The 15,760-nt window shown below is 47.6% G+C and overlaps 1 protein-coding gene across 7 annotated transcripts in view; it reads right to left on the bottom strand.

Annotated features, from left to right (window-relative positions):
- Positions 1-111: 111 nt before the first annotated feature.
- The window catches only part of svila (supervillin a), a 37,438-nt gene continuing 21,789 nt past the window's right edge, over positions 112-15,760 (bottom strand). For 4 of the 7 annotated variants that reach the window (XM_080489203.1, XM_080489207.1, XM_080489208.1 and 1 more), the window contains 21 exons: positions 15,436-15,522; positions 15,226-15,312; positions 13,037-13,214; positions 12,786-12,958; positions 11,533-11,688; positions 10,849-10,985; positions 10,359-10,506; positions 10,134-10,279; positions 9,640-9,815; positions 8,426-8,579; positions 8,075-8,354; positions 6,911-7,065; positions 5,553-5,658; positions 5,180-5,387; positions 4,882-5,015; positions 4,597-4,752; positions 4,036-4,179; positions 3,541-3,767; positions 3,311-3,466; positions 1,295-1,315; positions 112-609 (listed from right to left, as the gene is read on the bottom strand). In XM_080489203.1, the coding sequence (XP_080345329.1) occupies positions 523-609; positions 1,295-1,315; positions 3,311-3,466; positions 3,541-3,767; positions 4,036-4,179; positions 4,597-4,752; positions 4,882-5,015; positions 5,180-5,387; positions 5,553-5,658; positions 6,911-7,065; positions 8,075-8,354; positions 8,426-8,579; positions 9,640-9,815; positions 10,134-10,279; positions 10,359-10,506; positions 10,849-10,985; positions 11,533-11,688; positions 12,786-12,958; positions 13,037-13,214; positions 15,226-15,312; positions 15,436-15,522 (3,116 nt within the window). In that variant the 3' untranslated portion in view covers positions 112-522. The remainder of the gene's footprint in view (positions 610-1,294; positions 1,316-3,310; positions 3,467-3,540; positions 3,768-4,035; positions 4,180-4,596; positions 4,753-4,881; positions 5,016-5,179; positions 5,388-5,552; positions 5,659-6,910; positions 7,066-8,074; positions 8,355-8,425; positions 8,580-9,639; positions 9,816-10,133; positions 10,280-10,358; positions 10,507-10,848; positions 10,986-11,532; positions 11,689-12,785; positions 12,959-13,036; positions 13,215-15,225; positions 15,313-15,435; positions 15,523-15,760) is intronic. The other 3 variants (XM_080489205.1, XM_080489209.1, XM_080489204.1) reach the window with 2 other exon arrangements.

Here is a 15,760-nt window from a genome sequence, read left to right as displayed (position 1 = left end):
ACCTGAAACGTTGTGGTGGAAACGAGGCCTTAAACACACATCGGTATCATTACATGCAAGAAGATAAAAGTCAGTGCTTCAGTTTGAGAAGCTAAAAGAAGAAGCAGAACTCGGGTCCTGATATCAAACGTTCACTGTTTATTTTTATAATTCTTATGACAAAGTCAGACTATCTGTATAGAAACTGTACACGAAGCAAGGCACTATACACTGCAGGCTTCTTTCTTTTCACTGCTTCACCCTGAATCTGTACAGAAACATTCACCCACATCACCCCCACAACTTTATTACACTTTTTATTCATTTATTAGTGAAGCTTCTTTGTATAAAATCCCTCTATTGATTTTCATATAAATACGGTTTGAAGCAGCTGGTTGAGAAGCGGCGGACGAGTGAAGGACGACGGCGAGTCCTCCGGCCGCATCGCACACCTGTCCACATCCACACCTTCACTGTTGTCCAACTCAACTATCCCTCAAGTGTGAAAACAAACCGAGCCGTCCTGCTGGAGCTTCTCCATTGTCAGAAGAGTCCTTTAGCTTTCTTCACGTTCACCTGCTTCCAGGCCGGCAGGTCGGCGTACTCATCCCGGCTCATCTCCAGGACTTCCTGTGGGGTGGGGTGGGGGGGGAACAGCGCATCAGTCTTACAATGAGCCACCAGGCTGAGGAAACACACCCTTGCGTCACTGAGAAAACACACGTTCATCTCTGAAGTCGGTGGATGTTTTAACGACATGATGCACAAACGACTGGCCTGTGGTGTGAGGCGTGAGAGGATGACAGTCAGGCTCCGGTCACAACAACGTTTCAACTGAAAACACCCACATTTTGGAGCGTCTGTTCACACGACAACCAAGGTGGAACCGCCGAAAACACGACTTTTCAATATGCGCCGACTGTATCCGTGGAAACGGGGAAAACGCAACTTTCTGAAAGTGTGACTTTCTGAAAACACTCCAAATCCGTCTCCATGGAAACGGGGAAGAAAACAACTTTTTATTAAATTTTTTTTAAACTGTGACTTTGTTACCATGAAAATGGGGAAAACGCAACTCTTTGAATAAGTTGCACACAGTCGCCATGGAAATGGGGAAAATCAACTTTCTAAAAACATAACCTAATGAAAAAACGCCCTGACTCCGTCTCCATGGAAACGGCGAAAACTTTCCTGAAATGAAAACTCAAAAACAATGATGTCACTTGAACCGTTGTCGTGGAAACGGAGCCTGAAACAGGAAGGAAAGTAAAAACTGAGAACTAAGTGGGTGGAGAGAATCTGGGTGACGACTCACCTTCCCATCAGCCCCTGCTGCCTGGAGGGCGGGAAGGAGTGAGACAGACCGGTTGATTGGAGGAGGAGAGGAAGGAGACAGGAAGTGGTTAAAGACAGACGGGAAAAGGAACGAGAGGCAGCAGAGTGAACGGAAACACACCGACTTCCACCGACTGTGCGAGAACACACACACACAACATCTCGGTCAGGAACAGTGAGTTCTGACTTTCGTAGCGATTCTTTTAAAGGGGACATATCATGCTAAATCCACTTTTTTAGCCCTTAAATGCATTTTGTTGTATATTTAGAGTGTTTAGAAGTACAGAAAAGTTCAAAGTAGTCTCTTCAGGTGCTCCGTTGATATCTTTATTTTCTGTTTTGGTCATATTTTGCGATCGGTTTCGATTTTTCTATTCTCTATTACGTTTTTTGAACAATGACGTCACAGTATTCTCAGCGGAACTGCCAAATTAGGACATCGACATTTCGAGCAATCCGCCATTTTTGTTTCTCGCTGCGATTTTGTAGTCCAACCGAAGTTACGAGAGGATAAGTCGAAATGTTCGGTTGTTGGATGTAGTAACCCACAAGCTTCGTTACACCGTCTCCCAGCATCAGAACCTTTTCGAAGTGCCTGGTTGAGTTTTATTTTTCACAGAAATGTACCCACATCTGTGGGTAAGGTCATTTTTGTGTGCGCGAATCACTTTAAGGACGACTGCTTCAGCAACCTCCGCCAGTATAAAGAAGCATTTGCCGAAAGACTTGGTCTGATTGAGCGGTCAGTTCCTTCTATCTATGGAGACGACGAACAGAGCACTTCGGTAAGCTGTATATAACGCTAAAAAGTGTGATGATAAGACGTCCCTGTCATTGTTTTGTTAGCATTAGCAGTTGCACCGTCTTCATATGTTAGCGCTGTGTGCTCGTTTTAGATTATAATGTAACTTCTGTGTTAAATAGTCGTTGTAATACAGGCAGTATTGTAGTAGTGGGCATGGATGGAGAAGTTAGTGTAAATATAGTAACACACCATTGCGTTACATCCATATGAAGACGTTGTTCTGCAGGTGCATCATGGTCATTTTCATCTCGCTCCGCCGGGTCCGACTCTGGCTCCAACATGTATGGCTGGATGGACAAATCTTCCCTTGTTGACATTTTGTAAATAATGTGTGAATATAAAGTTTCTGCGCCGCTAGATAATTGTATCTGTTCTATCAAACTACAAAGATGGCCGAACAGGGTGGCGTTGAACCGAGTGTCACCTCTGCAACCTGGAGAGGAGGCGGGGTATGAAGTGTCTCATTTGCATTTGAAGAGACCGCCCCAAAACGAGTTGCTCTCAGAAGCACATCAGAAAAGGGGTAGAAAAGGGGCCTGTGGAGCTCTAATAATGAGGAATTCAGACCCAAGCATTGCAGTTCCGCGTTCTATAGACCACAACTGTATGATTTATATGAAAAAAGGAAGGATTTAAAAGCATGATATGTCTCCTTTAAAAAAAAAAAAAAAAGAAATAAAAAAAATCGCAACCCCCCCCCCCCCCCCCCCCCCCCAATATTTGAAAAGATCTTAAATAAGTAGAAAGGAAATCCTCCTCGTGACTCGTCCTGATCAACGTAACGTCGCAGCAGAAACATTTGAACGGATTTGAACGTTTCAACATCGTTTTGAGATTTTCGGAGTTTGTAACGTTCAGAACGCCAATGTGTGATGTCATCGACACGCAGGCCTTGTTTCCACGACAACGGTTCAAGTGACGATGCATCGATTTTGTGTTTTTTTTCCAGAAAAGTTTCACGTTCACACTGCAGCACTCTGGAAGGAAACATTAATAATCTTTAATAATAATAGACTTTATATGTAATGCACTTTACTTTGAAGGATCTCAGTGTGCTACAAAGTAAAGGACAGTTAAAATGTAAAGGTTCATTTGGTGACAAAAGGAAAAGACATTTAAGAAAATACATTTTTTTTAAAAGATGATTGTCGTCTGGAGAAGCTGGACGCTGACGGACCGTCAGAGACTCACCTGGAAGTCCTGGTCCGACAGGTAGACCTCCAGACGAAGCGGGTCGACTCCCTCCGGCAACGGCCGAGCCAACAGTGCCCCCACAGGGTAGGAGGTCTGACAGAGGCGGGCCAGGACGTCCTGGACCAGGATGATCTGGTGGCACACCTCGGCTTCCTGGAAACACCAGAACCAGGTCCAGTCAGCTACCAGAGCCAGGTACATTCAGCTACCAGAACCAGGCCACCCACCCTCTCGGTGATCTCGGCGATGTCCTCTCGGTGCTCCCAGCAGGGGAACATGTTGGTGAAGGTGAGCGGCTCCAGACCAGCGTGGACCAGATAGGCCTTGGGAGGCTTCTTCTCATTCTTCTTCTCATTCTTCTTCTCGTTCTTCTTCTCGTTCTTCTTCTCGTTCTTCTCGTCGTTCTTCTCGTCGTTCTTCTCGTCGTTCTTCTCGTCGTTCTTCTCGTCCTTCTCTGGAGGAAGACACGTCGCAGCTGATTCTCACTTCTTCCTAAAAGTTCTACACTTCCATTACATCGTCACTTCGTCTCAGAAAACTTTTGCATTTACAAAATAAAAATGTTTTTTTATTCTGGAGAGTCAGAGTGTCTCGCAAGGTGGTCAGAGGCGCCGTCGTCGTGGAAACAGAAAGTTCACGGACTGAACAGCTTGAAATAAACCAAACACTCTTCCAGGACCTGAATCCACAGTGTGTGTTCAGTGTGTGTGTGTTAGAAGTACCTCTGCAGTACTGCAGTACCGTCTCCATGGCACACTTCCTGTCCGAGTCCCAGCGCATGCGGGCCGATCCGGTGCTCTGGCTGTCCTGAGGCCACCAGCCCTGCCAGAGGTAAACCTCGTGGTGGTTGTCCACCAGGAACAGTGCTGGGGGGGCAGAGGACTGGGTCAGGACGGGGGAGTAGAGTGGGGGGAGGGGTCAGGCCTTCTCATGCTCACACACCTGACCCGCCCCCTTCTCCACTCTCAGCCAATCACAGACCAACTCACTCTAACGTGTGTTCAGGTAACAAAAGAATAGGAACCAACAAACATCATCATTGAATCATTGCGCCAACAACTTCTGAGGTGTTACACTACTTTTGTAATTTTCCTGAGTAAAAAGATATATTGGCAGGAGTACTCGTACTTTAGTTAAGTGGTATCGCTGCATGAGACACAACAAACTGTACTCGTGTTTTAAAGTAACTTAACATTCCCAGTCCACAGTGAAAGTTCCTGTTGATATCTGCGGCACCGAGGAGCCTGAACCTCGCAATGTGTGTGTGTGTGTGGCGCCATCACCTGGCTGAGTGGCAGTATACAGGTCCTCCTGCAGGAAGGGTATGGCGTTGACCTGCTGAGGGTCTCTAGCCGGGTAGAGCAGCTCCACGGCGGTGAACTCCCCCGAGCTGCTGCTCAGCTGGTACAGACGGGGGGTGAAGTGAAACCTGCCGGGGTCTGAGGGGCGGCGGAGAAAAACAAGACGCCACGCCGCCGGTTGGTTTGAGCGTTGTTGACACGGTGGACGTCACAAGTCACAATTTTCCAGCGGCAGATTTTTGACGGTCCTACTCGTGGTGACGTTACCTTGCAGCATGCAGTCGTAAGCCTTGCGGTCCCGCCTCCCCAGAGCTTCCCAGAATGCACTGGGCTCCGCCCCCTCGTTACATTCCCGGATGGTCACCCTGCTGCTGCTGTGGAGTCCGGCTTCCAGAGGACAGCTTCACAAAACAAACCGCCAGACGTCAGCAAGCAGCTCAAAGCGTCGACCGTCAAACTGTAACGTCACTTTCTACCACAACAGACACTGCGAATAGCAGAAGAGTCGGCGACAACGTGGCCCTCTGGCCGTGACGCTCAGGGGAAGAGGAGAGTTTACGCTCACTGTTCTTTGATGTGATTGGCTGCGGTGCGCGCCACTTCCTGTGTGTGTGTCTGGGCCTTGCAGCCGTGCCACAGGTAGATGAGAGCCTGGCTGACGCCCAGCAGCACCATGGAGACCCTGGAGCGCAGGCTGCTGCAGTGACACGCCACCTCCAGCAGGTGGCCCTCTCGCTGCAGCTCACCACGCACGCAGTACAGACGCCAGTCATCTGGGGCGGGAGAGGGGGTGGGGGTGGGTGGGGGTAACGCAGAACGTTCATTGTTTCTTTGTAAATGTTTCCAAAACTCTCCGGCTCGTGGCGTGAACGGCAAAAACACAACTTTAGAAAGTGGGACCAGAGAGAAGAGGCGACTGCAGGGTTTGGGTTTCTTACTCTGGGAGTTCTCCTCCTCTTCCTCCCTCCTCCCCGAGTGGACGATCATCCCTCCTCTGAAGCACTGCAGGAAACACGGAGGCTCTTTGCCCTGCAGCACCTGAACCTGCAAACCACAACAATCCCAACCGTTCACAATATGAAGGAAACCTTCATCCTCTCTTTGGACGTGACGAAACTGTGAATCTGGAGATTTAAATTGTTGTTGTGTAAAGTGACGTCCATCCATCCATCCATTTTCTCCCGCTTATCCGTTTCCGGGTGGCGGGGGTGGCAGTCTGAGCACCGTCACCCAGATCACATTGCACCCATTAAGAACCTTCCTGCGGGTGGTGAGCCCACGGGAAGGTGGCGCCCGGCGTGGGACACGAACCCACTACCCTGATTGAGAGTCTCTACCAACTGAGCTAGCCGGGGGCAGTGACATTCAGATTGTAGAAATATTCTAATAGATTTCTTAGTCTTGTATAATTTCAGAGCGTCGCTGTGATCTGCTGTCATGTTGGCAGGAAACACACCGAGCACTCGCTGCTGTTCAACTAAAGTTCCGTTAGCCGACAAGGTTATGTTTCCCGCCGCGGGTATTTATTGGTTTGTATGAATTTATTTATTTTACCAACTCTTTTTCGCTAAAACTATCAACCCAAATTGCATGAAATCTTCAGGGATGATTTGTCATCATCCAAGGACCAGTCCATTAGATTTGAGGACGTTAACGACTAACCGTTTCTGATTAAATCCCCAAAACTGTGAAAAAACCTCCCATACAAAGCGGACGAGAGCGGCACCTCATGGAGGAGATCAAAGGATATCAGCGCCTGTTGCCATGGAGACACTCCCCGCTCAGTGTTTCGCACAGTGATGTCGCTACCTGACAAGCCAGCTAGCATCGATATGAGCTAATGGCTATCATGCTAGCAATGCTAACTCGATTCCACAAACAAATGTGGTGTTTGCGAAGGTCTGCGCTCTACCGAGTGTAGCTCTAGTTCTATTTACAGTGGAGCTTCTTTCTATAATAACTAAGTTTGACCGTAATCACTCTATGTCTATTGGTATTTTCATGGTCCACATAATTCGCAACAGAACGTTTGACCTTCGTCTCCATTCAAATGAACTTTACAGTTTAATCTTTCACAAAACATCCAAACCTATAGAAATAGTTCAGAGATGAAAGATTGGTCCTTCCACCATATTAGAATACACACTCTTCCTAAAACCTCACAACTAAAGTACTACACTCCCTCGAACAGGGAAACATGGGTGCACCTTGGAGATATTAAAAACAAAAGTCCTGAGCTTCATGCTAAACATGCCGACTGGCGGGTCAGGGATGCAGAGTGTGTCTCAGGGGGTACCTGCGCCCCTCGCTCCTCGTCCAGCTCCACCGTCATGAGGGCCGACGTCCCCTTCTCGCTCAGCGTGGAGTTGCGGCCCTGCCAGAAGAAGTAGCAGCACTTCTCCTTCCCGGGTCCGGAGGTCTTGTTGTGGTCTGGGTTCTGCCGCCTCCCCACTGAGGGCGAGAGGAGAGAACATGAGGTCCAGCAGCTGGACCACACTTCAACCTCCACCCTCAGGGTTCCAGTCAAAACACATCGCCTTTCACTTTCCTTTCCAGAAAAGTTTCATGTTTACACATGGTGATGCATTGTGGACTAAATACTACGTTGTGACGTGTAGATTTTACTTCTGAACAGTAATATATTTCATTTTCTCCTCAACATTTTTGCTGATGCATCAAATATCCTTACTTGCTTTGTTAAAAAGTTGTTTTTTTTCTTTCAAGATAAAAGTTTATTTTCATTGGTGATGGTTTTCATTTGTACTTGTACCTGCACCTGTCTCCTCTCACTCCAAACTTCACTACATGTACTTGTTTATTCCCCCTGTAGTTTCACATTACTTCTATCTGCACCCTAAACTGAGCAGCTGGAGACTCTGAACTGTGAAATAGTTTCTTTTCTCCTCTTGTTAGTTTTTAATTGAATATTAAATCTTATTTGTTCTCTGCAGGCCTCCTATAGCTCAGTGCCAAGACTTTACTACGTCACAGTCACACTGAATTAAACTGCTGAGGGAACAAGTATGATTGTCAATACTTATATCAAAATCAACATTTTCACAGCAAAGAATATTTTATTCTTCAGTGAAAAGTATGAATGATGTACAGTTATACAAACGTGTGTCAACATCTTGGAAATGAAAAATTAGATCGATCGTAGGTCTATAGATATTCTGCAGATCGAATTCCTCAACGTTGTGGAAAGAAAATTCCTCCAAATTCCTCCTCTCTGCTTCAGGATTGGAACGCATCAGGATGAGTCACAGAATTACCAACCAATCAGAGGCAGCCTTTCAACAGGTCTTTACCACATGGGATCAATTGACCAATCAGGTTGCTCGTTACTGGGCGTAATACAAACCAAAAAATTGACCGTCCAAATGACGGCTGGCTGTCTAAAACCAGGGTTTACGTGTGAAGACGCCACCCAGAGTCTGACCAACGCCGACCCGGGACTCACCTGCCGTGCTGACCATGTATTTCCACTTCACCACGTACGTGTCGCCCTCGTGGAACTGACCGATGCTCTGGCGCGGTAGGCGGCTGTAGTCGAACTCCAGGATGTGCCACGCCTCCACCTCCAGGGTTCCCACCTCGTAGCTCCGCCAGTCGTCGGCCTCTACCAGGCCGTAGCCTCGCCCCACGCTGAGCCCGTCCAGGACGGCGCAGACCGGCGCCCCGGGCGGCGCCAGCATCAGGGCGGCGTCGTATGCCCGAGGCTGTTCGGAGAACGGCGGATCCTGGCGAGGAGAAGGAGACTGTGAAACCTGAAGGCGTCTGCACGGCGCCAAGGGGGACGGCGCTCCGGTACCTTCTGATCCACCACGTGGTCACTGGGGGGTCTGGTGGGACTGGGGGTTTTCCTGGACCCCGTCCAGTCCTGGAACTTCTCCTTGAACAGGGTGGTCTCATTGTGCTGGGTCAGTCTGCCAAACACCGCCCAGTCTGGGCGGCCCCGACCTTTCCTGGAGGTCAAACATCATCATCACCTCAGGTCTAGATCCTAATCCACCTTGGTAGCATCGTCTTTTAATTCCCAGATATTTTAGATATTTAATGGGTTTTATCCAAATTACTACTTTAATGGACGTTGTTTTGCATGGCGAACTCCCTCACAAGTGTTTCGATAAAATAATCTCAACAATATAAAATCTAAAGTCCTAAACAGGATTCACTTTTCTACCACGAGGCTTTCTGCAACGTTCTCTACAGAGGAAGAGGAGACAGACGCCATTCATCACCACGAAACTTTGGCCACATGCTTATCGGTGCTCAACCTTCTGGCAGAATTATTTTGGGACTACGTCTGAATTCTTAGGCCGGAATATTAGAAAGAGTCTTTCTAGAGCAATATTTGTCCCACCCCAGGATCACAGTCGCTTTACCTCCACCCAGTTTTTACATCACTGTTATCAAGAAGACGACTGTTACACTGGAAGTCTGTTGAGGTTTCATCCGTTTCTCAACGGCTCCGAGATGTGATGTTTCCCATTAAAGTAGAAAAGATAAGAGGAGGTGATTCGGAGAGGTAGTTTCCTGACATAGTTTTACAAAAACGGGTACATTTCCTTACATTTTTTCTCTTTTAATTAACCCTCCAATATTTTAAATTTATTTATTCATAATCAAACCATTGAGTATTTATAGAGTTATCTATAGATTTATTTTTTGGGCAATGTGGCTCCTTGGGCCTCTTGTTCAATATGTTTAATCTGGAGGGGGGGTGGGGAGGGTGAGAAAAAAAAAAAGGGTTGGGAGTATTTACATATTCTTCTTTCTGTATTTCTATCACTGTGTTGCATGATCTTGTCATGAAGTTACAATGTGCAGAAGATGAAAATGTAAATAGTGATCAGTTGTAAAACTATGAAAATAATCAAATCAATGTGGCTGACAAACGGAGCGAACGACGACAGAAGTCTTTGTGTGGTTTTAACGTTCCTGGTGGGCTTGTTGAGAGGATGAGGAGGAGGAGGAGGAGGATGAGGAGGATGAGGAGGATGAGGAGGAGCAGAGGGTTCGTACTTGGGGATGATGGGGTTGCACTCTCCCGGGTCCAGCGGGTTGATGTCACAGTTGGTGTAGTCGAAGGTCCCGTTCCAGAGGTGCTTTGCGAGCTGGAAGGCCACTTTCCTCTGCGCCAGCGTCACTTCCTTCCCGTGCCAGATGTACATCTCGCTGCCGAAGTCGAACACCAGAACCTGCAGCACAAACACCTTTTCCTCAAACCAACAACAACCAGACGTCTTGGTTCGTTTTAGAATGAAACCGAGAACAAACTGAAACTTAACAACTGTTCATATTTAAAACTACCGTGGGCCCTGTTTCCATGACAACGTTTTAGGTGAAAACGCATCGTTTTAGCTTCAGAAAAGTTTAATGTTTATACAGTAACGTTGTGAAAACGAAGTCTAGTTACACAAACAGCAGACACATTAAAAGCGATGTAGTTTTCATGTTGGGCCACGAGGTGGTGCTGTTTGTTTTTGTAATGACACACACATCCCAGACAGTCGCACCTCGTTGGGGTCGAGCAGAGAACACCGGGGAATCTTGGCCCAGAAGTCGTCGTCCGGCACCAGCTTGTCCTCCAGCAGGCGGTAGATGCAGTTGGTTTCCACGATGGCGCCCTCGTACAGCTCGTCTTCGTCCGGCGTTCCTGCAGCTGGACAGGAAGCGCAGCGAGTTGAGCGGCACCGCGTCATGGAGGACTTCCTCCACATCACCTGGACTCAAGTCCTCACCCTGGTAGTTGGACTGGCCTCCCAAAACCTTCCAGAACTCCTGGGCGACGTGGTTCTGCCAGTCCAGGCTCTCCTCAATCACCTGGACGGAATTCGCCCGACAACCCAAATCTCTTTTGCTCTGGATGAAATTCGACAACTCTGTGGCCTGAAACCACACAGACCGACACAACTCACGTTCTGCTCTACTGAAAGTAACTCTGTGGAAAACTACGACTACTACTGCAGTAGGTGGCAGTGAAGAAAAGGAAGAGATGAAGAAGAAGATAATGATGAAGATCAAGAGGAAGAAGATGAAAGTAGAAGTAATAAGAGTAAATTATGTACAAGTAATCAAAGTATAAGTGCAGGAAGTAAAAGTAATAAATTCAGAAGTAATCCAAGAGGAAGATGATTCTACAGTAATAGAAGTAGAAAATGGAAAAGTAGAATTGAAAGAAGTCGAGATATTAAAAGAGTAACTGAAGTAGCAGAAGTATTTCAGACTCACTTTGCTCTTCTCGATGACGTTGGCGAACTCTCCGATCCAGACGAAGCAGTGGTGCGGCGTGACGAGCAGGAAGCAGTCGCCGCTGTTCAGCGAGGACGCTCTGGGCTCCACTAGTCGGGTCTGGACGTGTCGCCGGCCTGGTTCCAGCCAGAGGAGGACAGAGGAGACAGGGTAGGACAGGGAAGACAGGTGAGGACAGAGGAGACAGGTGAGGACACAGGGGAGACAGAGGAGACCGGTGGGGACAGGGGAGACAGGGTAGGACAGAGGAGACAGGCGAGGGCAGGGGAGTCAGAGGAGGATAGAGGAAACAGGTGAGGACAGAGGAGTCAGGTGAGGACGGGGAGACAGGTGAGGACAGGTGAGGGTGACGTTGACGAGCCACGAAATATTAAAATTTCTTAATATCCAACAAAAGATACAAAATCGTGTTTTCAGCAAGAAAGAATTAATGAAAAATGCAAAATGAAGAAATGTGAGTAGATGGGAGTTCGTCACTGATCTGAAGGAATTCTGGGAAAACCTCCATCACTCTGAAACGTCTCGTCATAACGCCGACGAGACCATCTAAGGAACCCGGGCCCCGTTTCCATGACGACGTTTTACGTTAAAAACACATCGGGTCTCAAAGTGTCTGAGTAATGAGGATCCTGCTGCTGTGTGGACCCGCTCTGCTCCACTGACCTTTGACCTGCAGCAGCATGAGCTTCTTGTAGGGCACGGCGCTGTTGTTGGACATCTGCTCAGAGATGTTGACGCTGCGCAGGTTCACGTTGCTGAAGTTCTCGGTGCTGGCCAAACCCGCCAAAGCCACTTCGGAGAAACCAGAGTTCTTATTCTCTGTGGGGGGGAGAGTTTGTTTCATTACTTTGTTTCTACAATCGACACATGGGGCACTTTATATTATCTTATAATAGAGTTGGGGGAGAAGGTTATGTATTTGGCTGTGCGTATTTATTTATTTATTATCGTTTGTATGTTTGCATGTATTTTACCAATTTTTCACAAAAACTATCAACCCAAATTGCATGAGATCTTCAGGGATGATTGGTCATCATCAAGGATCAGTCCATTGCATTTTGAGACGTGAACAGCAAACCGCTTCTGAATGAACCCCCAAAACTGTAAAAACCTCCCATACAAAGTGGATGAGAGAGGCTCCTCATGGAGATGAAAGGAGATCAGCGTCTGTTGCCATGGAGACGCTCCCTGCTCAGTGTTTCACACGGTGATGTAGCTACCTAGTTAGCATCAATATGAGCTAATGCTAGCAATGCTAACTCGGTTACGCAAACAAATGTGGCGTCGGTGAAGGACTGAGCTCTACCGAATGTAGCTCTAGTTTGTTAGTTTTTGCTTTTTTTATAATCTTCACATTAAGCACTTTGAGATTTTTTTAAATAAATTTAAAGTTCTTTACAAATAAAATGTATTATTCTTAGTCTTATTCTTTTTATCACTGTCATTTCATCCACTAACCTCGTTGATAACTTAGGATCCGTTTCCACGGCAACGTGTCAAATGAAAATGCATCACGTTTACGCAGCAGCGGAAAACGGTTCTCTAACCCTAACGGCAGAAACACTGAAAACAATGTAGTGTCCATGTTGGGCCACTAGTTGGTGCTGTTTGTTTTTGTGATCACACACACACACACACGAACACACACACGAACACACACACACACACACACACACACACACACGAACACACACACACACACACACACACGAACACACACACACACACACACACACACACACACACACACACACACACACACACACACACACACACACACACACACACACACACACACACACACACACACACACACACACACACACACACACACACACACACACAAGAGGAGATCGTAATGATTCTCAGCTCCTGGTTCAATACAACCTACAACCAGCAGGGGTCACCATCCTCACGTTTCTCAGTCTTCATGCGTCTGCTCTCGATCAGTCCGACGTTGAGCCTCTGCTCGGTGTACTCGTGTCTGATGTCCTGGCGGGCGGCGAGCATCCTCAGCGGGTTCCTGGACGCCGGGACGTTCCTTGCCGGGCGCACCGCCCGTTTGTGGCGCACCATCTCCGACGCCAGCCTGCGGAGAGTTTGCAGACGCTCAGGGTCGGAGGGTCGGAGGCTCTCGCCTCATTCGACGGGAGAAACGCCACCTTACTTTGGCGCCTGCGTGCCGAAGATGGCGTCAAAGTCCTGGTCGATCTCCGTGGTGTTGGCGACGGCGAGCGGCTCCTCCAGGTGACGGTAAAACTTGGAAAAAGTTTCGTCTTCCAGGGTCATCACTTCCTTCACCTTCTTCTCCGTCACCGTGACGGTCGCTTCCGGGAATCCGGACACTGAGAACACGGTACAACAGACACTGTCAGTAGACACACAAGTATACTAGTACTATAAGACTTACTTAAGATGAGGGACGATACCAGTTTACTAAAGGACGAGTACCAAACTTTACTTACTTGCTGATGCAGAGTACCAATATGAGTACCTATTAAATTCGTAATCTAAACTCCATACGTGAAGGCTGTGTATCACCACCCACCACTCACCAGATTGTTCCAAGTATGAGTACTCTAGTATTGGACCTTAAACCTGATGTTATCGTTATCTCTAGAATAAACACTAGGATTTATTACGGTTCAGTCCATCTTCCACACTGTGAATGTTTTGAATAATTTATAATCACGTTCTTTCTTCCCTTCTCCCAACAAAACAGTAAATGATTACCTTCACCAACGAAATGTTCCAAGACCAAAACTGCTGCTTAAGCTAGGTTTACACTATTCTCCCGGCAGCCAACTTCAGACCACCGTGGACAAAACGGGATGGACGTGAGACAACGCAGGGGGACAGGATGGGCACCCGTAACAGGTCGTGATTATCGTGGGCGCCGTGCCAGATTTTTAAACTGTCAAAAAAATTAGCCACGGCGCGGATGAGAAACTTAGTAGCCCGTAGCAAAACGGGATGAACGTCACCAAACGGGGCAGCACGTAATTGACCGTAATAGAACTTGGAGGCGGTCCGTAGTGGGACGGGAAGTTTACAGGAAGTTAGGCTCAGTGCACGTTCTATCACGGTTGTTTCACGGTTGCTTCGCGTTTTATCGCGTCTCGCTTCGTCGCGGTTCTCACGGCGTAGTTACGGTGTATGGTTGCCGTTTCATCAAGTTCAATCGCGGCTTGTCCCGCCGTGTGATGGTTTGTGGACCCCACGCTTTGCGTTCTACTCTGGTCTGCCACGGCGCGCACGGTCTGGGAGGAAGCCGGGCTAAGTAGGGGAGTTTTATTGGAGTCTGAGCAACCGACGACAGAACACCTTCGACAAACTATGCCACCGAAAAAGAAATCAAGAGGTATGAAGGCCACGGCGCACTACGTTTCGGGCAAACAGGGCTGCCGGGAACGTAGTGTTAACCTAGCTTTAGCAAAAGAACATTAATCCCCGTCTCATTTTTGCCAGAAAACATCGTGATGATCCTCAAGACTTTTGGGAAAATATTCTGTGGACTGAAGCTCTTCCATTACATATGGCGTAAAAGTAACGGCACATTTCACAAAAAGAACATGATACCAATGGTAAAATCTGGTGGTGGCAGTGAGACGGTTTGGGGCTGTTTTCCTGCTTCAGGACCTGGAAGACTTGCCGTGATCAATGGAAGCATGAATTCTGCCGTCTACTGAAATATCCTGAAGGAGAACGCCCGGCCATCTGTTCATGACCTGAAGCTGAAGAGAACTTGGGTTCTACAGCAGGACAATGATCCCAAACACAGCGGCTAGTCCACCTGTGAATGGCTGAAGAAAAACTAAATGAAGACTTTGGAGTGGAAAGTCAAAGTCCTGACCTCCGTCCTATTGAGACGCTGTGGCAGGACCTTAAAACGGCGCTTCATGAAGGAAAACCCTCCAATGTGGCTGAATTACAACAATTCTGTTGACACTCTGGAGCTCCTCTGAGCCGCCAGCCGCCGCCGTTAGCCGTCTGCTAGCACACTGCTAACTCTGCCTCCTTTCTCCACTCCCAGCCAATCACAGGCCAGCTCACTCTGACAAGCTCTAGTAACACAAAAGAATGGAAACCGAGCCAAACCGTCCGGTGTGCTGGTGGAGGTTTCAGGTTTGAACTTCTTTTTTTCCCACTTTAGTCTTTATTGATTTTTCTCATTTTCTCATTTATTGAATATCCTCAACAAATGTAGTTGAAGTTAACTTAATCTGGACAGAAATAGGATATACATATATATATTAAAAAAAAAGAAGTTTGAACTTCAGTGAGAAAGTGTGTGTGTGTGTGTTTGAACACGTTTCCTGGAGAACAACACAAACGAGTGTCGACAGTCAGACTGACCTTTACTATTCAGTTTCCCCAAGAACGACTCCAGTTTGTCCAGTTTCCCATCAGACTCCAGGTTAAGGTCGGGTACTGCCTTGATCTCTGCACACACACACACACACACACACACACACACACACACACACACACACCTGTTAGAAGCATAAATGTGTGTGTGTGTATGTGTGTGTGGAGGCGTGAATCCCGGGAGTTAGAGTAACGAACCTTCCTGTGGTTTGGAGACGGCAGGATGGCTGCTGCTCTTGGCTTTGAGCTGCGCTGGAGGCTGGAGGGCTGAAGGAGCAGCCAGACCTGCAGACACAGACACCAGCCTCAGTCCACAGCACTGACAGCTCCCACATAGTAACTCTATTAGTACTACTAGAGATGCACCAATAACGATACCAGCATCGAGTATCGGTCCGATACTGCACGGAGTACACTGAGCACACGGAGTACACGGAGCACACTGCATTACTGTACCAGTAATGCAGTGTGTATGGAGTATGAATTAGGCTCAATGGCTTTTAATAAGTACTCGTATCAGTAC

Source organism: Lipophrys pholis, assembly GCF_963383615.2.
Source record: "Lipophrys pholis genome assembly, chromosome: 20".
In the NCBI taxonomy this organism is placed as follows: domain Eukaryota; kingdom Metazoa; phylum Chordata; class Actinopteri; order Blenniiformes; family Blenniidae; genus Lipophrys; species Lipophrys pholis.
The sequence above is the reverse complement of the archived record's forward strand: the minus strand, read 5'-3'. Positions and strand labels throughout refer to the sequence as shown.